Below are 24609 nucleotides of genomic sequence, written 5' to 3' on the forward strand. Positions count from 1 at the left end.
GATAAAATAGCAGTAATTAAGAGGCATTTAGACACAAACATACAGGGAAGAGAGGGATAAGAAGCAGATGGGATAAATTTAGAATGGGATAGTGTTTGGCACAGATATGGTGGGCAGGTGGGTCTGTTCCAGTCATGTACTGTTCTATAATGAAAAATGTGATGCCCACATCTCAATACTGAAAAACAAAGTTGAAGTGAACAAGTGGGACTGAGTTAACTAATGGATCTGTGGCTGACACATCTCCAAGTCCAGATAGATATCACCTTAGGATCTTAAGAGGTGGTAAATGCATTGGCGTAAATATTTCAAAAGTCCCTACACTCTAGAAAGGATCCATTTGATTGAAAGGTAACAAAATTTAGCTCTTGGAGGCAGAAAGCAGAAAAATCACAGGTCTGTTAGCTTGACATCATGGGGCTTTGTGTTTGAATCAAATTTAAAAATAGTTATAGTTAGCCATTTTGAAATATTTAAGGCAAATCAGCATGTCAGCAAGATTGAGAAAGCAAAGTCATGTAACCATACTGGATCAAGTCTTGGTCTTCTGCCTGCCAGCCAGGAAAATGCATAAATAGAGATTTTTCTGATCGGCAGGATAAGACCAAAGTTATTCCACAGGGATCTGTTCTGGGGCCTCACCTTCTTACATCAGTGACTTGGAGGAGATAAAAGACAGTGGTTTATGTTGTAGAAGATAAAGATAGGTAAAGTATGTTGTGAGAGGGTCACAATGAGTTTTCAGACTTGTATAAGTAGTTGAGAAATTAGGCAAAAATCCAGTAGTTAAGTAGCAAAGGGGAAAATTGAAAGGTTTTTCAGTACAAAGCTGCAAGAAGTTTAAAACAAAAGGGAGTGTATTGCTTGAGAATGATTGCAGAATTCTGAGCCACACAGGATGTTCTACTACTCAAACCACAAAATGCTTAGGTACAGTAAGTAATTAAGATGGCTAAAGGAATGCTATTCTTAATTTATAAAAAGAAATTGAACATCCAAAGCAAGTTTCATTGTTATATTTCAGTTACACAGGTAACCGGTGGTCCTTGTCTTTCTGGATGGCAGAGATCACAGCTTTGGAAAATGCTATGAAATTGGGGAGTTGCCATAGGGTAGCTTGTTGATGGTACACTGCTGCTGTGGCAGTGCTCAAGGTAGTATTGAAGCTGCACCCACCTGAACAAGAAGGGGAGTATTCTATCACACTCATTACTTGTGCCTTCTAATGATAGGACAGAGAAGGGGAGTTACAGTCAGGAGGTATAGTCACAGTATTTATATGCTTAGCACAGTTCAGTTTCTGCTCAAATGGTACCTTCAGCATGTTGATAATGGAGATTAGTGATGGTAGTACAACTCAATATCAAATGGGAAATGGTTAGAATCTTGTTGCAGTTAGTTATTGCTTGGCAAATGTGACATGAATGTTATTCAACATTTAACCACCAAGCCTGGATTCATCCTGATCTTGCTGCATATGGACAAAGTTTGCTTCAATTGATAGTGATCAATTTTGCATTGAAAAATCAATTCACCACACAAATTTGCAGTACACAACTGTAAACTCTACTATAAAAAAGTATTGTTACTGCAAAGTTTAGTGACAAGTTTGGGGTGGCTCAGTGGTTAGCATTGCTGCCTCACAGCACCAAGCACCCAGGTTTGATTCCAGCCTTGGGTGACTGTTTGTGTGGAGTTTGCACATTCCCAGGTCTGTGTGGGTTTCCTCCCACAGTCCAAAGATGTGCAGGTCAGGTGCATTGGCCATTCTAAATTGCCTGTAGTGTTAGGTTAGAGGGAAATGGGTCTGGGTGGGTTTCTCTTTGGAGGGTCGCTGTGGACTTGTTGGGCCGAAGGGCCGGTTTCTGCATTGTAGGGAATCTAATCAAGAAAAACAAAAAAGGCTTCTAGAATAGGTGGTGAGGAAATTGGAGTCAGATTGTAGCACAAGCTAAAACTAGACTGCACACTAGATACAAATTGGGATTGGCTCTGAGTCATGCCTGCTCCCTAAATACGAGGGGAAAGTGAAACTTTCCCTATCTCTGCTCAACGTACAGCAGAGTTGATAGGTGAGGTGCTGTAAACAAACCAGGGAATTTCCAAACCAAAACCTCCATAGAACACACTTTCACTACTGACATAATGACTTTGCAACCAGATTTGCAGCAACATAGATTGCTCTCCCACATTTGATACATTAGCTGGTCACAGACGGAGAAAAAAAAAACAGCAGCTGCCCCCAATGCTCGGGGCTTTTTGAAACTTTAGCAAAGGTCAGTGTTTTTCTGCTGAGACGTATAGATCACGTATGCATTTTTATATTACCGCAGGCAGAACATCTTAAAAATTTTAGTTTCCCCATTGACTTAGAGAAGCATTTCTGAATAAAGGTAATTCCTTGGATAGTACAAATAACCAATGGATTGTCGTGGGAATAACTAAAATAAAAGAAAAGGGTGGACATTAAGGAAAAACAAAAAGGTATAGTCAGACACCAGTGAATGCACATTTAGCAAAAACAGGAGAAATACAATACCAAATGGATCAAAGTGCTCTGTTCTTGAAAGCAGGTTAGAGTATAAAAGGAGAGCTAAACTCAGGACCAAAAGTGCAATTTAAATAACCAAAACAAGACCTCACTGCAATCCTGCATTGGATACAAAGGACAAAAGCTGGGCTTCAATAAACAACAAGTCAAAAGCAATACTCATTAACTAACCAATCAAAGGTTAAAAATGGATAATAAAAAGAGACATACTTTCCTGGGGAGTGGAAAGCTTTTCTGACCGGACTCAAAGGCCACAAGAGCAATCTGCAAATCCACCAAAACAATATAGTTGATAGAAAAGTTAACATTCCCCAACTCTATTGAAAAAAACAGGTAAAATATTCAAAAACACAGCATCAGGAGATTGCACCAATAGCAAAGAAAAAAAAGGACTTTTAAAAAAACAATAGAAGCATACATAATGTTGGCACAGAGTCAAATACTGCTGGTGAAAGAGTGAGTGCAAAATTATGGTCATATCACATAATGTCATTTCACATCCTAAAAAACAAAACATAGGTTTGTAGTTTGGCCTGGGGAAGACGACTGGAAGATCTGTGGGAACTTACTAAGCTACTTAGTCTTAAGTTGCTGGAAAAGCATTGGTGCCCTTCTCTGGGAATAATTTCAAAACAAGTAATTTGCCCAGAACTGAATACAAGGAAACTCTGCACTAGAAGATAAATTGCCAGTGGGACTAGGAAAGAGTCCACAGTCAGTTTTAAGATTACATTCCCAGATGACAACAATGGTTTCTACTTTCTTTTTCGATGGTCTTTACCCTCCTGGTTCTCAGCAAGACTGCACAGCTCCCAATGTAGCTTTTACCTGCCTCTGCTGCCTGTGTCATACAGGCAATTCTCACCTTCAAGATGTTCAACACCTCCTACTGGACCCAAGTCAGCTTCCTGCCTAAATCAGCCCCATTTACATTTCAAAATAGCATTGTCAGAGTGAAGTGGTTCAGGCACTAGGTAGAAAAGCCAGAATTCAGCAGGTGCTTGACCCGGCTTTGAAAATTCAACTAACTTTTTTCACGTTGCCAGGCAAGGGGGCTGATGTTTGAAGTCTTGCTTTTGTGAAAAATTCTCTGCAGGTAGACCAAAAATTAAAACAGACATTAGTGAAAAATAATCTGCCTTTGCCCTAAACTAGAAAACTGGAAATAGCAATGAGGTCTCCAGTGCTTTATGTCTTCCAGATTTGGCATGATGGCACAGAGTTTCAGGTGGTTTAACATTTTACTTCTCAGTTGTGGCTTTAGGTAAAGGCTACTGCTGGAAGAACTGAGACCTGTTTTTTTAAAAAAAAACAAAGTATAATATATTAACTTTATCTGGTGGTGCCAAGTTTGCTTCTGTATAATTTTACTTCCTTAAAAAGAAAATCAGAATTATGAAACTTGAATTAGATATTCAACTTGGCTTTGTTTGCTCTTTTGAGAGATTTAGGGAACCTATTGGTCAGCCTAGTAGTTAAAAAAAGTTCATTGTTCGCTGTGCAGACCTGTTTTCTCAATACTGTGTGGCTCATGCTTGCTTTAGGTTTAGTGGGACACCAAAATTAAGAGTACTTGGGGGGGGGGGGGGGGGGGGGAAGAAAGAAGAGAGAAAGAGAGGAGAAGAAATTGTAATAACTGATAAGCAAAAAACAATGTGGCAAACAAAATTCAAATCTGAAATGAATTACCAGATGTAAAGTCCAGAAACTGCACCAAAGTGCAGAGAGAAAACAGTTTATGTTGAGTGCATGACTTGGGAGCTGCCAGTGTTGGACTGGGATGGACAAAGTTAAAAGTTGAGATTTTTAACTATATGGAGTCCAGAAAGACTTTAAACTCACACCTAGATATGGTTTATCTGAGGGGAAAGAAGGCAAATAACTGCATATAAAAATTGTCTGGACAGTTAAAGAGATGAGGTAATTTTGTTTTTGAGCAAGTGTAACCCAAGCAGCAAATTCTGTTTAAATGGACACATGGTACTTTGCTCTATAGCTGGTCTTATAGAGAAAATTCTCCACGTGTAATTGGTCTCCACACACTGAGCTTAGCAAACATGGCACATTATACAACACAAGATTAAAGAAGTGTCCCAAATCAATTGCAGATTTGGAAAATTGGATGCTGACTTTAAACAGCTGCACTGGGCATTTTAGCTGGATTAGTGGAGTAGGAACTCTGGAGTAATGTAGGAGCAAACAATTAGTGCTAAATGTAGTGCAAACAGTGAACAGCTTTCTTACCAGCACTATGCTAGTCAAACCTCCTCTCCTTGTGGTTGGCTATGAAAGGGAGCATTAAAAAGAGAGGCTTGTAGGGTGTGACAATGGAAACAGTGACATAGCAAAGAAGTTTCAAACCGCAGTTAGAACGGTCTGCCCTATGGGAGGTGGAAAATATGGTAAAGAAAAGGATTGGGAACATTCAAAATAAACCTTGGCCTGCTGGAGACATGGGCATTAAACAATCAGCTTAAAATAGTGCAGTGCTATCATGACAAAATGGATTTTAAAACCCACCAGTCTCTCAGACATGTTATGACATACCTTGTGGCACTTGGGAGTTCAGCCCACACCTTCTAGCCCAGAGCTAGGAACACTAACCCTGCACCACAAGACCCTTTGTTGAAATATTGTTTTATGAACAAACTGTGTGCATTAACTGCATCATGCAAATTTTCAGAATTGAATGCAAATTCCAAAAAAAGGATGTAATTTTAAAATTGTCTAAAAGACATTTGCTATACTAACCAAATCATTAATGCATGCAAAACTGAAATAAAGTTTGAATTGTGACCCAAACCATTCCTCAATTAAAATGCACCTCTAACCAGAACTATTCATTAGTTGGTAATCAGAGAGTGTACCAGGAAGTGTTCAATGACTTCAATATTCCATATGCTGTCAATATGTCATCCAAATTCTATGCTGCTGTAAAAGACTTGGTAGTTGTTCAGGGTCACAAGCATAAGTAATGGCGCATTTGTGCAAAAGAAGTTTATTTATTGTAGTCAAAATGATGCTTGCATCCATTTGTTGTACTATCCTATCCAAAAAAATGCTAACATCAAGATGAGTCTCCTCCACATGTTTTATGAAAATAAACAAATTACTCCAACAGTTATTACTTCTAGCACACTCTCCACACTATAACTACATGTCAGCTGAACCAGAGGTACTCTTTTTGATCTGTTAAAAGTGAACACAACAAATGATATCAGAACATACTGAGAAAGTGTTAAGTTCACAGACGGCAATACAAAGTATACAGAAGTCCAGTTACGGTCACACTGGGCTGTAGTGCCTCCACAGCTGGAGGACTGTGCACATTTACACTGAGATTGCTTCCATATTCTATTCTTCTTTTTCTTAAGTTACTTGGCCCTCCTTTGCTGTACTCTAAAAATTTCCCAATCCTCAGGTTTAGTGCTCTTTCTGACTGCCTTTTCCTTTATTATACAATCCTCAACTTCCTTTGTCAGCCATAGTTAACTGATATTTTAATTATATTTCCCAATCCAGCTTAGTCAATTGAGCCTCACGCTTTCCTAATTTCCTTTATTCAAATTTAACACTTGCTTCAGCTAGAACTCGCTCACCTTCAAATAATGTAAAACTTAATATTGTGGTCACTCAACCTTAGTCATCTTGTAAAAGAAACTTTAGATGTCCCCTTTATCATTACATCACATTTAATCCAAAGTAGCCTGTCTTTTAGTCAGCTATTTGACAAGCTGCTCTAGAAAAGCATCCTTAAGGCATTCCAGAAATATCCTACACAGCTTTAGTATGAAATTGGTTTATCCAGTCTATACACAGGTTGAAGTCACTTGAGATTACTATTGCACACAATATAGGCTTGTCATCTCAGACTTGCTAGGTCCCACATCAACTCAACCACTATCACTGCTATTTAGTGGCCCATAAATAACTCCAACACATGTTGACAGCCCCTTGCTGTTTCTCAGTTTCACAAACTAATTTAACATTGGTAAGTGAGGAGCTCCAACTGGAAAGAACAATGTACTGATCCCATCTTGTATTATCAGCACAACTCCAGCTCCTTTTCCTTCTCATTTGTCTGTCCTAAATGAGAAATACCCTTGAGTATTCAGCTCTTAGTCCTTTATATTGTAACCACGTACTTCTTTGTGCCTTTAAAAAGCCTACCTCGTGTGCAGCATTCTTAACATTCAGGTAGGGAGGGCACCCTCAATTTTGTCATTACTCTGCATTCAAGACATGTCCATTGTTCTGCTGTGTTTCTTCTGTCTGCTAGTCTCCCTCACAGCTTTTCTACTTCCTATTACCATCTTAACACCCTTCCACTTTGGGTTATCCATCAGGTTCCCATTCCCTTAACAAGTTCATTTAAACAAACCCTAATAGCATTACCAAATCTCGTTGCTAGGATATCAGTCCCAGTCCTGTTAAGATGCAAGCCATCCATCTTGTACAAGTCTCATTTGCCTTAGACTTGGCCCCAGTGCCTCAAATCTGATGCCCTCCCTCCGATACCTGCTCACCAGCCACATGTTGAGTCAATCAAGCCTCTTATTCTGATAGTCACTAACACACGGCACTGGGAGGAATGAAAAGATTGCTTATTTAGGTCCTTGAGTTTTATTTCAAAAAACAAAAGTAGTTACCTTCCTAATACACCAAATTTGGATTTCTGTACCTATGTCATTAGAAGGATTGCAGACCACAACTTTTTACTGATCCCAGAAAAGATGTCCTGCAGCCACTCAGACATCCTTGACCCTGGGAAAAAAAAGTGATGCAACACACCATCCTGGAGTCATGTTTCATGCTGCAAAAGTGTCTGTCTGATCCCCTGACTAAAGGAGATCCATGGACTGGCCTCTGGCTGTATTCTCCTGGAATACACATTGGGAAGCACCAGAGACTTGGAGGACTCACTACTTACATCAGCTTTTAATGTCAAAAATCATCAGTGCTCCCTCACAGACAAGAATGATTCTCTTCCACTCCTCGGAGGAAGAGTGGCTGTACAATCCAATGCAGTTACTGCAGGTTCTGTTACACTTGGGGCAGGTGGTGGTCGTGGGAAAGGGTGGGTTCAGCACAAGTGTAGCAGCACATTCCTTCTGCTCTTTGCCTGACCCCTATCTTCTCCTTCCCCACCCCACCCGAACAGCAAGTCTCCAGGTACTAGATGCCATCCCGGATGCTGCTCCTCCACTTTGGATGGAGTTAGGCCAGTGATTCCCAGGTGTCTGTGAAAATGCTGCATGTCACCAGTGAGGCCTTGAAGGTATCACTGAAGCACTTTCTCTTTTCAAGGAGAAAGTCTACAAAAAATGTGGCAGAGAGTCTACTGAAAGATCTGAACTGCCCAGGATAAGCTAGAACTTAAAATGTTAAGAGCTTCCTCTTTAGCACACAGTCCAGCTACATTAAGCACTAGCCAGGTGTGTTGGTTGTAATAGTACGCATCCTGTACTCTGACAAAAGCCATAATAGAGAACCACTTCAGTTGTTTGTGTAACTGAATCTCACTTCTCCAAAACATTTCAAGATGACAATATTATTTTGTGTCAGAGTCAAATATTGCAAGTGCTTCGTAGGACTAAAATCATGAATATCTGCAACTAAAAAGAAGTTATATTTTAGCATTTCCAGTAACCTATTCTTTACATTCCCAATTTCTGGAACAGATCTGCTTTTAGTAATTCTAATCCAAAATCATGTGTTCAAACCGAAAGGAATGGACCTTTACAGAAAAAGAAACCTTCAAGCAGAAGATAGAGAGGTGGTGATGTTTCTCCAATAGCAGATTGTCACTTAATGAAAATATTAAAAGAGAAAAAAAAAGTGTCCTAATGAAGAAATCAATCTGGTCCAACGTAATTGGTGAGTTTGTGGGATATTAAATGGCACTGCTGGAGATGGCAAATAAACAGGTTTACAGTTCAGGTTGTAAGTTTGCTTGCTGAACTGGATGGTTTGTTTTCAGATGTTTCGTATCAGTGAGCCTTTGGTGAAGTGCGGTGTTCTGTCCTGCTTTCTATTTGTGTCTTGGTCTGTTCAGGTGGGTGATATCATTTCCTGTTCTTTTTCTCAGAGGTTGGTAAGTGGGTTCCAAATTGACATGTTTATTGACAGAGGCCTGGCATTCAAACCGGAACTATGAACTCCTGTGCATACCAACCTCTGAGAAAAGGAGCAGGAAGTGATATCACCCACCTTAACAGACCAAGACACAACTAGAAAGCAGGACAGAACACAGCACTTCAAAGGCTCACTGATACCTACATGGTGACAAAACATCTGAAAACAAACCACCAAGCTCAGCGAGCAAACTTACAACCTGAACCTCAACCTTAACTACAAATCTTAAAGAAATAAATTGCAAGGTTTACAATTATTGAAACGGAAGCTACACAATTGATGACTGATATCATGTATAATACAGAGACAAGACCAAAGTTACTTCTGAGCTCCATTGTAGCAGAGTTGGTAAAAAAAGAAAGGGACGTGCAATACATGATGGAATCCTAAATGTTTGTAGCAAATTTGTTTGGGGTCTCACTGGCTTGGCCAGCCCATTCCTAATTGTCCAGTAGGCAGTGAAATCTGTCACATGTGGGCCAGACCAAGTAAGGATGGCAGTTTCCTTTCCCTAAAAAAAAAACCTTAATCAATCAATCATATGGAATTTTCCCCACAAACCAGTTTCACAGTCATCATTAAACTCTTAATCTAGATTTTTATTAAATAAAAAGTGCCAAGACAGATTTGAACCCAGGTCCTCCATTACCTGGGTCACTAGACTAATGGTCTAAAGTGATAATATTACTAAGCCATCCTTCAACTGGCAAATGACAAATTGAATGGCGAAAAAAAAAAGTGGTTGAAGACTATGGGATTGATTCAGGCAGAGCTGGAGTTTCTTGCTCTCAGCAAATTACATTCAGAAAGTGAAAGTGCAGTGAAGACAAAAAGGGGAACAGGCAATGTTTATAACAGGTTCAGTGAAGTCAGTTTGGTGGAGGAATGGGGAACATGTGTTGGGATGTGTGGGGCTGTATGGAAAATTCAGAGTCAGAATTTCTCAAAAGAGGTGTGACCAATAATAAGTAGGAGCAGGCACAGACCATGCAGACCCTGGGGCCTGTTTGGGCATTCACTATAAATGGTGATTGATCCGCAGCCTGAACCCTACTTTCTCATGCTCCCATTTTCTGGAAAATTCCATGATTTGCCAGTTGCTGGACGTGAAACATTAGCTCAGCTTTCTTTCTACAGATGCTGCCAGACCTGCTGAGTTTGTCCAGCAATTTCTGTTTTTGGCTCTCCATTTCCACTCCATCCCCGAGAGGCCACAAGAGGAGAGAAAAAAAAAAGACAACCCTATCCATTAAAATCAGTTTGTGTGAGTGTTCACTTGATCACTAACACAAAGCGTGCAGTTGGAAGGGAGAAAAGTATGACAGCCAAGAGGATGCAGAAGATTCTGTTAAAAAGTAATTAACTTTGTACAGCAGGAAGGTTCTGGAAACCAAGTCTGCTCAGGGAGTGAGTGTGTAAATCATGACTAAATAGATGCCTGGGAATCAGACATCACATTGTAACACTGCACAACAGTGTAATCCAGAAGAGGAAGCTTAAATTCAGGAACTAGTCATCCGAGGGTAGAGAAACTGGAAGCTTGCATTAACTATTTCCTTAGCACTCCAGGGTACGTACATTTAGCCATTAACTTATCAATTGGGGGTGGGGGGGTGGGGGGAGGTTTGCCTTTCATCACATTACACTTAGATTTCCTTGCTCACAAACCCAAACCAATTCTGTAAAGATAATGTGCATGCTGCAAGACAAAACACAACCTCTTCAGTTCGTTAGATTTCAATAACAATAATGTAGACACTTATAAATATGTATCTGTGGCAAGTATGCTGTTGTGTGTCAAAGGGAGGAGTACACTTAAATATGTTATTGCCTCAGTCATGCAATAATTTGCTAGTGTTGAGTGCAAACTAGTGTTCTCACTATGGTCAGCAGCTCACAAACAAAACCAGAAATTGTTGCAAAACCTTAGCAGGTCTGCCAGCATCTGCAAAGAGAAAACAGTGTTAGGGTTTCAGTTCCAATGACCTTTCAATTGTCAGAACTGAAACGTTTTTCCAGCAATTTCTGTATTTGTTTGTGATGTCCAGCATCTGCAGTTCTTTGGGTTTGTGTTTAACATTTTGTAGCTAGTATATGATGTGCCTCACAGCCTTTTGCAATAATCCTTTAAGTGACATATTTATGATATCACCACCATAATCACAGAATGCAACCTGATGGTATAAGACACAGTCTCAGCCTTCATCTTACTGTAGCCACTTGCAACATGACACTAAGGAAGTTACCAACAGTTTGAACAACTTTGTTACAGCACTAGACCACACAGGATAATGCTTATGACTGTAATAAAGTCTATTGAATCTTTCAGCATTACATTGTCCACATCTAGTTCTTTAGCTATGGGAGCTAAAGTATTGTGCCATCAGTTATAGATACTCCAAAGACAAATCTGAAATCCTGCATCAATGACAGAACAGGGCACATCAAATCAGCAGCCATATGCAGGAATGTGGAGCAAGGATACAATCAAATTAACAGCAACACAAGTTCATGGGGTCAAATCATCTCCTGTCTAATTTTTGACTGTTCAACTAACACAAAGGGTTCCAACAGAGTAAAGCTGTGCAGAACTAAAGGATAGCCAGGTTTGGCTTTGTCAGGTAATGCAATTCCAAGTGGGCCCCAGGAACATCTGACCATCTTCAGTGTTCTTTCTAAAAGATTTGAGAAGCAAGCAGATAGGTGACAGAAGATTGCTTTTTAAACAGAGTGTACAGTCCCCCTAGCTGGTTATGCAGTGTAAACAAACAGCCAGTGCTCAAAGCATATTGGACATTGCATTTAAAAGATTAAGCTTCACCAGTAGAAAAGCAAGGAGCAACATGATGCAAAGGTTAGATGAAAATGTATAGGAAGCAACTTAGTGCAGCATTAAGGTAGAAACTAAGCTAGGCCAGCGACTTTTTTTCCTATACTGTTGTTAACTCATTGTTACTGGATTTTAATCTCAACATCTCCAAATAAAACTGAAAGTGCCAGAGAAACTCAGGTCTAGCAGCTTCTGTGGAGACAGAAAAGCAAGCTTAATGCTTCAAGTCCAATGATACGAGTTCTAAAGATTTTAGTTTGGATCTCCAGTGTTTGCAGTACTGTACTCAAACTTTTATCAAAGTCTTCAGTGTTGGTTTAGGAAAACCAGTCATTCTATAAGAGGGATGTCCGACCACCCCAACCCTATGTATAAAAGTGGTACTGTATAAGCAGCAGACGTAGTTATTTAGCCACATATGCGTTGAAGACCACTCTGCATGACTGTACGCGAATTTGGGGGTGGGGTAGGGATGTCTAGGAATAGCCGATGCAAAGTTATTCAATAGTTACTTTTTTTAAAAAAGTATTTAAATTCAGCATTGTGCCCGGAGGCACGCACCTTGTAATGGCCAGCGCTTCTCTCTCCATCTTGTAATCTCACGAAAGCTCGGATCAGCTCCTGCTCGGTATTCCCGTTCCTTGTCACGAAACTTTCCAGCATTTCCAAGATGCGGACAATCTTAGGGATCAGACCTTCCACGACTTTCTTCCCGTGGCTGTCGATTAGCTTCTCCAGCTCAGTGCCGATCAACTTGGCGATCTCGTACACATCATTGACGCCGAGGTTAGAGGCGGGTTTGTCCAGGCATGACAGGAGACAGGCTTCCGTGTCCATAATGCTGCTAGCGCGATTCGATGATGGTCCGGGGATGGAACGTTGCCCGAGAATAGAATGTTGCCCGTAGATGGAACGTGACCCGGGAATGGAACGTTGCCCGTGGATGGAACGTGACCCGGGAATGGAATGTTGGCCGTAGATGGAACGTGGCCCGGGAGGATGGGGAAGGACGTTCTTTAACTGGCTGGATCAATTTGCACGGTGGAACTCCATTGGGAAGAAGTCGCAGGGAAGATGTTTTCCCGCTGCAGACAGTCCCTCAGCTCCCGGACTTTTATACTGCGCTCCGGTTTGCACCTTTCCCTTGGCTTTAATTGTCACGTGGCACCTCTAACAATAACGTGTGGCGTCATTTGGCCCAATCACCAGCCAGTGGCAGCCCCACGCCTGACAGGTTCCCGGCCTGGGCCCACCCCCAATCACAACAGCGAAACCAAACTGACAAGAGACTGTGGTTAGATTTCTAACAACAGAACTCGTCAACAAAGTTAACATTAAATAGCACATAACACTCGAGCTAAAATAGCGCATGTGCTCGGTCCCTGCGTGAAATCGATTCAATGCATGCATTTTTTAAAAAATGTTGCATTTCTTAAATTGATCAGAGGATGCGAACCAATATGTCGATTGCATTTTTTGTGTGTGGTTTTATAAACAGATCCATAAGTTTTGGTTCAAGACGGACTGATGGAGAAGACAAGGTCAAAACCCAACTGGTTTGGGTTTATTTTTAACCATGTTTCTTACATATAAAGACTGAATACTGTATCAAAGATAGGACAAGCTGTTCCATTATTGAAACTGTGTTCCATAAACTCAATCACCTAATACCAGTCAGTCTATTCCAAATGCGACTCTCTAAATGTTTCTAACATTCATATGACTGGACTTCATGCTTCTGTTTAGCCTTCCATGTTTCTCTCTCTCTCTTAACCACTCCACACTTATTAATATCCACCGAGAAATGGCTCAATGACATCATCGCAAGGTTGCTCCCGGGTCATAAAGCCCGACTTTAGCCATTAAACCACATATCGTCTCCCATGATAAATACTATCTCCTTTTTCCTCTCGTCTGTGCGTTAGCTCACCTCTTATAAGACTTAATGTTGTCTTTTGTTTGTCAACTCATTAGAAACCTGCTGGGACATGTTTACTCTCAACATTTAAAAAGTATAAACTAAGAGCTGGCTTAGGCCATTTCATTCCCCCCACCATTTAGTAAGATTATAACATCAACTCCACATTAGATAGTACATAACACTCGAGCTAAAATAGCGCATGTGCTTGGTCCCTGCGTGAAATCGATTCAGTGCATGCATGTTTAATCTCAACATTTAAATGTATAATCTAAGAGCGAGCTTTGGTCATTTGCTCCCCACCACCATTTCGTAAGTCATGGCTGATCTGATTATAGCGTCAACTCCACATTCCTATTTAACCCCAAAATCTTCCACCTCTCCCTTAGCGTTCCTTTTACTTTTCCTTCCAACTGCGTGGATATCTTCTGTAAACAGAAGTCAGTGCTGCAATTGGCATGCCAAAGCCAATTGCCATACACGGAATCTTGACGCGCCTTAATTTAATTTCCTCAACATCCTGATTATATTTGTAACGTGACATTAGAGTATTTACTTGGGTACTTACAGATTCATACTATAAGGAGAGATTAATACTTTAAATTGACATCACAATTGGGTGTGTTGATTCAGTGCTCTCATATCACTGAGTTCCTTGATTGCCAAAACCATTCTTTTGGGAAGAAAGTGAGGTCTGCAGATGCTGGAGATCAGAGCTGAAAATGTGTTGCTGGAAAAGCGCAGCAGGTCAGGCAGCATCCAGGGAACAGGAGAATCGACGTTTCGGGCATAAGCCCTTCTTCAGGAATCCATTCTTGAACCATTCCTTTGATAATGTTATCAGTATTTATTGTTAAATAAAAGCAGAACATAGCAGCAAAACGTCCAAGTGATTAAAATAGATCTTTCTTGTTAGTAAAACATTTAAATAATTTTAAAAATGCTTTATTTTACAAATTATTACTTGCTCAGCAAAAGAAGTAGATTGAGCTCCAGATTTGCCCTTATTGTGAGCATGAGTTCCTTCAAGCCTGAATTGAACAAGAGCTGGTCTCGTTCAAACATAAATATTTTTTATACACTGGACAAAGTTGGAACGATGTTTCCCTCTACTAGGCTGGGAGTTGGGGTGGAAGTGAGTTCTCCAGGAGACACAATCTCATAGGACTAATTACGATTGAGATGAGGAGGAACTTCATCCATCAGAGGGTGGCACATCATTGGAATTCTCTGCCCCAGATGGCTGTTTAGGTTCAATCATTGATTATGTTCAAAACTGAGATTGATAACTCCCTCCATTTAAAAACATTAGGGGATAGTGGAGGAAAATGGCATGGAAGTAGAAGTAGTGTTAATGTTTCAGGTCCAGTTTTCTGTTCTGCCTAACCAGTTGAATGTTTCCAGTGCTTTCTGCTTTTGTTTCTGACATCCAGCACCCGCAGATCTTTGCTTTCTTTTAAAGTAGAAGATCACTAAGACTGACATATTTGAAGGACTGAGTATTGTCCTCTTGCTCCTGTTTCTTACATTCTGATTTAAATTCAAAGCTTCTTAATTATACTGAATATGATGTCCTTCATAATACAAACTAGTTTACTCTATTGTTATAACAATTACTTCTTTTAAATTAGATGGCTGTTATAACCATGATCTCTGATCAACTAATGAACTAAAGAACAATTTCTGAAGATGAATTGTTAGACTTGAAATGTAAACCATGATTTGGAGGAGCCCATGTTGGACTGGATTGGACAAAGTTAAAAATCACACAATACCAAATTAAGTCTACCAGGCTTATTTGGAAGCACTAGCTTTTGAAGCGCTCCGAAACACTGTGCTTCAAATAAATCTGTTGGACTTTAACCCTAGAACTCTGTGGGAAGCTAGGGAAGTGATTGCTGGGCCTCTTGCTGAGATATTTGTTTCATCATTAGTCACAGGTGAGGTGCCGGAAGACTGGAGGTTGGCTAACATGGTGCCACTGTTTAAGAAGGGTGGTAAGAACAAACCAGGGAACTATAGATCAGTGAGTCTGATGTCGGTGGTGGGCAAGTTGTTGGAGGGAATCCTGAGGAACGGGATTTACATGTATTTAGAAAGGCGAGAATTGATTCAGGATAGTCAACATGGTTTTGTGCATGGGAAATCATGTCTACAAACTTGATTGAGTTTTTTGAAGAAGTAATAAAAAGGATTGATGAGGGCAGAGTAGTGGACATAATCTATATGAATTTCAGTAAGGCATTCGACCAGGTTCCCCAATGAAGACTGGTTACCAAGGTTAAATCTCATAGAATACAAGGAGAACTAGCCATTTGGATACAGAACTGGCTCAAAGGTAGAAGACAGAAGGTGGTGGTGGATGGTTGTTTTTCAGACTGGAGGCCTGTGACCAAGTGGAATGCCACAAGGATTGGTGCAGTGTCCACTACTTTTCATCATTTATATAAATGATTTGGATGTGAGCACAACAGGTATAGTTAGTAAGTTTGTAGTTGACACCAAAATTGGAGGTGTAGTGGACAGCGAAGAAGGTTACCTCAAATTACAAAGGGGACCTTGCTCACATGAGCCAATGGGCTGAGAAGTGGCAGATGGAGTTTACTTTAGAGAAATGCGAGGTGTTGCATTTTAGGAAAGCAAATCTATGCACTTGATGGTAAGGTCCTAGGGAGTGTTGCTGAACAAAGAGACCTTGAGTGCAGGCTTATAGCTCCTTGAAAGTGGAGTCACAGTTAGATAGGATAGTGAAGAAGGCGTTTGGTATGCTTTCCTTTATTGGTCAGAGTATTGGGTACAGGAGTTGGGAGGTCATGTTGCGGCTGTATCGAACATTGGTTAGGCTATTTTTGGAATATTGCATGTAATTCTGGTTTTCTTCCTATCGGAAGACTGTTGTGAAACTTGAAAGGGTTCAGAAAAGATTTACAAGGATGTTACCAAGGTTGGTGGATTTGAGCTATAGGGAGAGATTGAATATGCTAGGGCTGTTTCCCTGGAGCAACGGATGCTGAGGGGTGACCTCATAGAGGTTTATAAAATCATGAAAGGCATGGATAGGATAAATCGACAAAGTCCTTTCCCTGGGGTGGGAAAGTCCAGAATTAGAGGGTATAGGTTTAGGGTGAGAGGGGAAAGATATAAAAGAGATCTATGGGGCAACATTTTCATCCAGAGGGTGGCACGTGTGTGAAATGAACTGCCAGAGGATGTGGTGGAAGCTAGTAAAACTGCAGCATTTAAAAGGTTAAAAATCACACAACACCAGGTTATAGTCCAACAGGTTTAATTGGAAGCACACTAGCTTTCGAAGCGCCGCTCCTTCATCAGGTGATTGTAGAAGACACAACTGTAATTTATAGCAAAAATTTAGAGTATGATGTAACTGAAATTATATATTGAAAAATACCTTGTTTGTCTGTTGAGTCTTTCATCTATTCGAATGCCATGATAGTTTCACTTCTTTCATGTGTAAATCACAAAACCTTTTTTTAAAAGTTGCATTCTCAGATTAGCTGTAATAATTGATGTTGGCTAGACAATATATTGAAGGTGTTAGCCCCCTGTGTTCTCTGTCTATGCCATGATGTTTCGAGCATTTAAAAGGGATCTGGATGAATATATGAATAGGAAGGGTTTGGAGGGATATGGGCCGGGTGCTGGCAGGTGGGGCGAGATTGGGTTGGGATATCTGGTCGGTATGGACGGGTTGGATGGAAGGGTCTGTTTCCGTGCTGTACATTTCTGTGACTCGAACCTGGTGTTGTGTGATTTTTAAAGTTGAAATGTTAATACAGTTTGTCGACCAGCAGATACTGCTAAACATAATTAGTTTCTCCAGAACGTTGTTGTTTTAATTTAAAGAATCTTGCATTCAAATATAAAACTGATAGAAACAATTTCAAAAATGCGTCCTTTTCCTATTCACTCCCGTCCCGCCCCACCCCCGCAATCTGTTGAAAGATGCTTGGAAAATGATCACAGTTGAGGGCTTGAAAATGCCTTTGCGCTTGAAATGTGCATTGTCAAAGCTCTTAACGAGCGATGCGCTGGGGGATTATTCGCACAATTACTGAAACTTGAGATTGTTTTGGAGCATTCTTGAGGTCAGCCAGCAAAACACCCCGGAATCCCGAGGGTGGAGATTCAGCCATTCAAACCACCCACCAGCTCCTCACAACTGACAACCAAATGCTGGAGAAATACTCAAAAAATGCTAGAGATCATACCACGTCAGGCATCATCTATAAAAAGAAAGTTCGGTAACGTTTCGCGTCTCGTTGACTCGTATGGTACTGCTTGATTGATACTGCTTGACTACATTTAGCCTTCCGACCATTAATACAGAACATGGGAAATGTGGATTGAAAATAATGCAGCACTGATTATTAGAATCCTGAAGAAGGGTCCTGCCCGAGTCGTCGACTCTCTTGCGCCTCGGATTCTGTCTGACTTGCTGTACCTTTTCTAATGCCATGCTTTAGCAACTCTGATTCTCCAGCACTTGCAGTCCTCACTTAGGTCTGTTAAATGCTTTCCGTTCTCGGCGCTGTGGCTTAGTTGGTTAAAGCGCCTGTCTCGTAAACAGGAGATCCTGAGTTCGAATCTCAGCGGTGCCTTTACCTGAGTGGTATTTTAAAGCATTCCGACAATTCTGCATATCAGACCTTCGTCTTGTTTCTGAAAATGAAATCTGCTTAGTATTTGAGAAGAGTAAATACTTCCGTACGATAAATTAGTAATAGAGATGTTTATATGATATGAGTTATTTCAAAAACTGAGCCTGTTAGCTTGTTATCGTTTGTAGGCGAAAGTAAGGACTGCTGATGCTGGAGATCAGAGTCAAAATTAGAGTGGTGCAGGAAAAGCACAGCAGGTCAGACAGCATCCGAGGAGTAGGAAAATCGACGTTTCGGGCTAAGGATATAATACTCTTCTCAGTAAATGCATGTTACTAAAAGGGAGAAAATGAGGATTACAGATGCTGGAGATCAGAGTCGAGAGTGTGGTGCTGGAAAAGCACAGGTCAGGCAACATCTGAGACGTCTGTCCGAAACATCGATTCTCCTGTTCCTCGGATGCTATACGTTTCCAGCACCAGACGCTCGAAACATGTGACGAAAAGCCTGCGAATGTTTCGGAGACACTAAGTGTGCGGGATTGTTTTGAAATATGGAGTGATGGGTAAAAGCTTCCCGCTGTAGGCACCGCTGAGATTCGAACTCAGGATCTCCTGTTTACTAGAGAGGCGCTTTAACCAACTAAGCCACGGCGCCAAATGCAAAGGTAATGTTGATGATCAATAAAGATAAAATGTAGTCCTTAGTAATTAGTTATGATTTGAAATTTATTGTCTCAAAGAGTGAAGGGGCCATATGCAGTGGTAATTTTGAATATACATTGTTCACAATATGTACAAGACTATGGTTCAAGAGTTCAGAAATGGAATAATGCCTTATTCTGAAATTACTTCTTGGCCAAGTGCTGACCAAATGGGACAAGTTGTTTCCTTTGTTACTGTGAAGTTTATTTTTGTGTGATTCATTATTTGAATAAGTGAAGCCTCTCACTGTCGGCACTATATGGATAACCACCACCACCAGCTTCTCAAGGCCAATCAGGGATGGGTAATATTGATGTGAGATGAATTAACTTCTTTCGTAAAAGTCCAAACACAAAAGGAAACACCAAGGTGCTTAACTCGGAACTACCATCTTGGAAAAGAATTAATTGACAAAAGGTGGTGCCGTGGCTTAGTTGGTTAAAGCGCCTGTCTAGTAAACAGGAGATCCTGAGTTCGAATCTCAGCGGTGCCTTCTTAGGTGTGGTTTTTTTAATGTAATCGAATAACTCTGTGTAGATTCCCCCAATAAAGCAGATCATCTAGGTAATAATGGTTGATCGTCACGCCTCGTTTATAGCAAAATAATTGGTTGTGTAGAGTATAATATTTTCTGTTGTTTTTAAAAACACCACACACAGGACCTAAGGTTTTCACACAGAAGGTGGTGCGTGTATGGAATCAGCTGTCAGAGGAAGTAGTGGAGGCCTGTACAATCGACGTTTCGGGCATAAGCCCTTCTTCAGGAATGAAGAGGTGAATGTAGTGTACAAAATCCCATGTAGTGTACAAAATCCCATGCAAGGACTGCACAAAACACTACATAGGACAAACAGGAAGACAGCTAACGGTCTGCATCCATGAACACCAACTTGCCACAAAACGACATGACCAGCTATTCTTAGTAGCCACGCACTCAGATGACAAGCAACCTGAGTTTGACTGGGACAACACTACTATTATAGGACAAGCCAAACAGAGAACAGCCAGGGAATTCCTAGAGGCATGGCACTCATCCACAGATTCAATCAATAAGCACATTGACCTGGACCCAATATACCGGCTACTGCAGCTGGAACTGACAACCGGAAACGGCAGGGACAGGCCACTATAAATGCCAGAGGAAACATCACAGAAGCGCTTCACAGGAGGCTCCCAAGCACTGAGGATGTCACCTAGACAGGGGACGAAACGTCTGCAACACAAATTCCCAGCTCGGCGGACACAACCACAACAACGAGCACCTGAGCTACAAATCTCCTCCCAAAATTTGGGTCAGTGCTGGCAAATGGGATTAGATTAAATTGGGATATCTGGTCAGCATGAACGAGTTGTTTCAGTGCTGTACATCTCTTATGACCCTATGACTAATAATAGGAAACAAATACATCTGTCTTTTACCAAACTTCTTAAACCTATGTCCTCTAGTCACCAACCTTTACATAAAGAAAATAAGAACTAGGAGCAGGAGTAGGTATTTCAGCTCCTCGAGTCGGCTCTGTCATTCCATATGGTCATGATGTGGAGGTGCCGGTTTTGGACTGTGGTGGACAAGATCAAAAGTCACACTACACCGGATTGCAGTCTACCAGGTTTATTTAGAGCCATAGAGATGTACAGCATGGAAACAGACCCTTCGGTCCAACTCATCCATGCCGACCAGATATCCCAACCCAATCTAGTCCCACCTGCCAGCACTCAGCCCATATCCCTCCAAACCCTTTCTATTCATATATTCATCCAGATGGTTTTTAAATGTTGTACTTGTACTAGCCCCCCCACTTCCTCTGGCAGCCCATTCCACACACGCACCATGCTCTGCATGAAAAAGTTGCCCCTTAGGTCTCTTTTATATCTTTCCCCTCTCACCCTAAACCTATGCCCTCTAGTTCTGGACTCCCACACCTCAGGGAAAATACCTTGTCTATATACCCTATCCATATCCCTCATGATTTTATAAACCTCTATAAGGTCAACCCTCAGTCTCCGATGCCCCAGGGAAAACAACCCCAGCCCATTCAACCTCTCCCTTTTGTTCAAATCCTCCAACCTTGGCAATGTCATTGTAAAGCTTTTCTGAACCCTTTCAGGTTCCACAACATCATTCCGATAGGAAGGAGACCAGAATTGCACGCAATATTCCAACAGTGGCCTAACCAAAGTCCTGTACAGCTGCAACATAACCTCCCAACTCCTGTACTCAATACTCTGACCAATAAAGGCAAGCATACCAAATACCTTCTTCACTATCCTATCTATCTGCGACTTTACTTTCAAGGAGTTATGAACCTGCACTCCAAAACCTCAACATGAGCTACAAATCTTCTCAAAACTCGCTACTCCAAGGTCTCTTTGTTCAGCAATATTCCCTCAGGCCTAACTATTAAGCTATCACAAACTTTCACAGGGTTACTCCTTCATCAGGTGAAGTGAGCACCCAGGCACAGACTTTATAATCAGAGAGATCAAAAGATCACACAAATGGCGTGCCTGGAATGACAACAGGCCCAAATAATAGGTCTCCTCAGGTGATCAAGAGTGTCAGACAGTGTGATTTAAGCTTCAACAGTTGAATAACAATTGAAGGGATGACCTATAGTCTGATTAATTAAGGCAGATATAGAATTACAAAAAAAAAAGAAGATTTTTTAAAAATTCTCTCCACCTAATTTTTAATATTTTGCAATTATCTCTCTGCCTCAATTAATCAGATTATAGGTTATCCCTTCATTTATTATTCAGCTGTTGACACTTTACGCTATTCTGGTGTCATGTGACATTTGATATGATCATGACTGATCTCATCTAAGCCTCACCTCCACTTTCCTGCCTATTCACCTTCAAACCATTCATCAAAAATCTATTTATCTCCACCTTAAATTTACTCAATGTATCAGTTTCCACCATACTCTAGTGTAGTGAATTCCACAGATTCATGACCCTTTGCGAGTAGTTTTGCTTCATTTGTTTTAAATCTGCTCCCCTTCTCTTAAAACTATGACCTTTCACTCTATGGTCCACATAAGTAAACATCCTTTCCAATTCTACTTTGTCAATCCCCTTTAGCATCTTTTATACCTCAATTACATCTTCTCTCATTCTTCGAAACGCCAGAGTGTATAGAACTATACTGCTCAGTCTCTCTCCATAAAGACAACTCGGAATGATGGGGGGAGGGGGGTTGCATAGTCTGGTCTCACTAATACCTCGTCCTGACAGTTTATCCCTGACATTCTGTGCGTTTCTATTTTAAGAACTGCCAAGCTATCAAATTCCTCCGGATTTGTTTTACCTAACCAAATACCGTTCCATAGTTAGAATCACCTTTTCTAATGATGCCAAATGCAAAGTACTTCTTTAATACCTCTTGCCATGTCAAGTTAAAAATCACACAACACCAGGTTATAGTACAACAGGTTTAATTGGAAGCTCCGCTCCGCTCGTCGCTCCAAAAGCTAGTGTGCTTCCAATTAAACCTGTTGGACTATAACCTGGTGTTGTGTGATTTTTAACTTTGTACACCCCAGTCCAACACCGGCATCTCCGAATCTTGCCATGCCGATAGCTTCCTGAAGAATATATCATTTTTGATTCCTAAATTAGCCAGTATTCGTTTGCATACGCTATTGCTATTTATTAGTCTTATATTTTAGCGCTAATCTTTTGTTTTTGGCACTGTAAATGACGCATGTTTTGAATATTTTCCCTGTGCCTTCTACATTCAACTTGCTTCTGAGCTGTATTATGAACATTACACTTGTCAGAAACCTTCTGTTTCGTTCGCGCAGAAAACTCAACCTTTAAAAGAAAATATTCCATTGTTTCTTTATTTTGGATTCTTCACATTAAAATGTATCATCTCATGCTTTCTTTTGCGGAAGAGATTAATTAAAATTCGAAGACAAAGGCACCGCTGAGATTCGAACTCAGGATCTCCCGTTTACTAGACAGGCGCTTTAACCAACTAAGCCACAGCGCCTAAATCGCACAAAATGCCTATACATTATGCCTCTGATGTTACTATCTGGTTTAAGGTTTGCCATTAATCAATTTATTTGTATTGTGATATTAGCTGGAGTTCCACATTTCTCCTTATCGTTTTGTCTGCTTATTCCTGATCTTTTTCAGACAGCAGGAGTACGGCTTATCTTTACGGAAAACTTCAGTTTTTCAATTACAGAAATAAACTATTTAAAAGGCATCTTGAAATTATAAAAAAACACATTGAAAACAGTTTCTGTGTGAGTTTTTTTTTACAAAAGGCGCTCACTTTCCAACCTTCTGTGACACATGACGGGTGTCTTTCGTACCTGTTTCGGATTTCAGGTTCCCAGCGCGGATTCGTATGCGGTTAGTGAGTTTACTCACTAGTTGGTGAAAGGAGATGCTGTTTAAGATTGTTTGTGTGGGGTGAAGTTCACTTTGTAGAGAGGATGGCATTGGATGAATTGATGCAGAGACATGTGAATAGGGAGGTGTTCAAGCATCCTTGCAAATGTGATGAAGCTCGAATTGTTAAGATTTGGCCCGGTACCAATCAAAACGCCACTCCCACAAACTGCTTTGTATTGCTGAGATGATTGGATTCCAGTCTGACAGGAAGACTGGACCTGGTCTGGAACTGGACTTGATCTGGAACTAAAGAATTGGAGAACGCTGCAAAAACAAGACAGACTTTTCAATGGGGGCAGTAGAATTTGAATTTGGGGCAGCAAGCAAAGGAGGATAGTGTCGAAATGAAGATATATATGCAAGTGTTTGGAGCAGGCTGGTGGAAGGCAGCACAATGGAATTTAAAGGTACAGAAAAGGGGACTCCTTGAAGTATGAACTCACTCCATGGACTCCCAACGATTCTGGAGACGGCATATGGTGAAAACCTGAATTCGCTGCAGGGCTGCAAAATAGACGAGGCATTGTTCACTGGTCAGACTGTTATTTGAGGTGATGAACGGAGTGGGAAACTTAGAACTTTGGGGAGAATTCGGTGCTGTCGGAGAGGGATTGCTCCTGTTTGACTTGAACGCTTTTAGTGGTTTCTGTAAATTCGAGACACTGAGGATAACGGCATTTTAACAGCGCACGAAAACTGGCACCAGTTTGGGAAGAGCAGAAATCAGAAAAGCCGAGTGGCATCTTTGTCAGCACAGGGTGTGGAGCGGGGAACTTAGAGATAAATAAAAATTGTCCTGGTCTTTAACGGTTAATAGTTTTAATTTGGTAGTTAGAGTTTTAATAGCAGCTAAATGGCTAGAACAGCTAAATAATGCACTCCACTCCCAGCGGCGCCCACCTCTCCCTGAACAACGCCAGGGTGTTGGTGGACACCGCGTGCTCCTTCTCCAAGGACACCCGGGCTCTAACATAACCGCGAAAGAGGTGCAGGCAGTCGGCCCTAACGACCCCCTCCACGGCCCGCTGCCTCCCTGAACAACGCCAGGGTGTTGGTGGACACCGCGTGCTCCTCCTCCAAGGACACCCGGGCTCTAACATAACCGCGAAAGAGGTGCAGGCAGTCGGCCCTAACGACCCCCTCCACGGCCCGCTGCCTCGACCTGTTTATGGCCAGTTTGGCCACGCCCAGGAGCAGACCCACGAGGAGGTCTTCAGACCAGCCCCCCTCCCTCCGTACCGGGTGCCCAAAGATCAGGAGCGTGGGACTGAAGTGCAGCCAAAAACAGAGGAGAAGGTTTTTAAGAAAATCAAAAAGGGAGTGCAAACGCCCACACCCAATATACACATGGTCCACGGACTCCACAGCGCCACAGAACAAGCAGTTGGCCTGGGAGTCCGTGAACCACCGCAATCTGCAGTTGCAGGGGACTGCTGCGTGCA

The 24609-nt window shown here is 41.3% G+C and overlaps 1 protein-coding gene and 4 non-coding genes across 8 annotated transcripts in view; 2 read left to right on the forward strand and 3 right to left on the reverse strand.

Moving 5' to 3' along the window:
• Positions 1-12760, reverse strand: part of LOC122564041 (Rab interacting lysosomal protein) — a 40431-nt gene extending 27671 nt beyond the window's left edge. Inside the window, exons 1-2 of one of the 4 annotated variants that reach the window (XM_043718509.1) lie at positions 12078-12722; positions 2762-2815 (exon numbers count right to left, since the gene is read on the reverse strand). In XM_043718509.1, coding sequence (XP_043574444.1) covers positions 2762-2815; positions 12078-12353 — 330 coding nt within the window. In that variant the 5' untranslated portion in view covers positions 12354-12722. Of the gene's footprint in view, positions 1-2761; positions 2816-12077 lie in introns of all 4 variants that reach the window. The other 3 variants (XM_043718511.1, XM_043718508.1, XM_043718510.1) reach the window with 3 other exon arrangements.
• Positions 12761-17979: 5219 nt separating this feature from the next.
• trnat-cgu lies at positions 17980-18053 on the forward strand. The gene has a single exon. It is a non-coding gene; the product is annotated as a tRNA-Thr (tRNA).
• A 583-nt stretch (positions 18054-18636) lies between these two features.
• trnat-agu lies at positions 18637-18710 on the reverse strand. The gene has a single exon. It is a non-coding gene; the product is annotated as a tRNA-Thr (tRNA).
• A 466-nt stretch (positions 18711-19176) lies between these two features.
• Positions 19177-19250, forward strand: trnat-agu. The gene has a single exon. It is a non-coding gene; the product is annotated as a tRNA-Thr (tRNA).
• Positions 19251-22680: 3430 nt separating this feature from the next.
• Positions 22681-22754, reverse strand: trnat-agu. Its single transcript has one exon. It is a non-coding gene; the product is annotated as a tRNA-Thr (tRNA).
• Positions 22755-24609: the final 1855 nt, after the last annotated feature.

Source organism: Chiloscyllium plagiosum, chromosome 28 (assembly GCF_004010195.1).
Source record: "Chiloscyllium plagiosum isolate BGI_BamShark_2017 chromosome 28, ASM401019v2, whole genome shotgun sequence".
NCBI lineage: Eukaryota > Metazoa > Chordata > Chondrichthyes > Orectolobiformes > Hemiscylliidae > Chiloscyllium > Chiloscyllium plagiosum.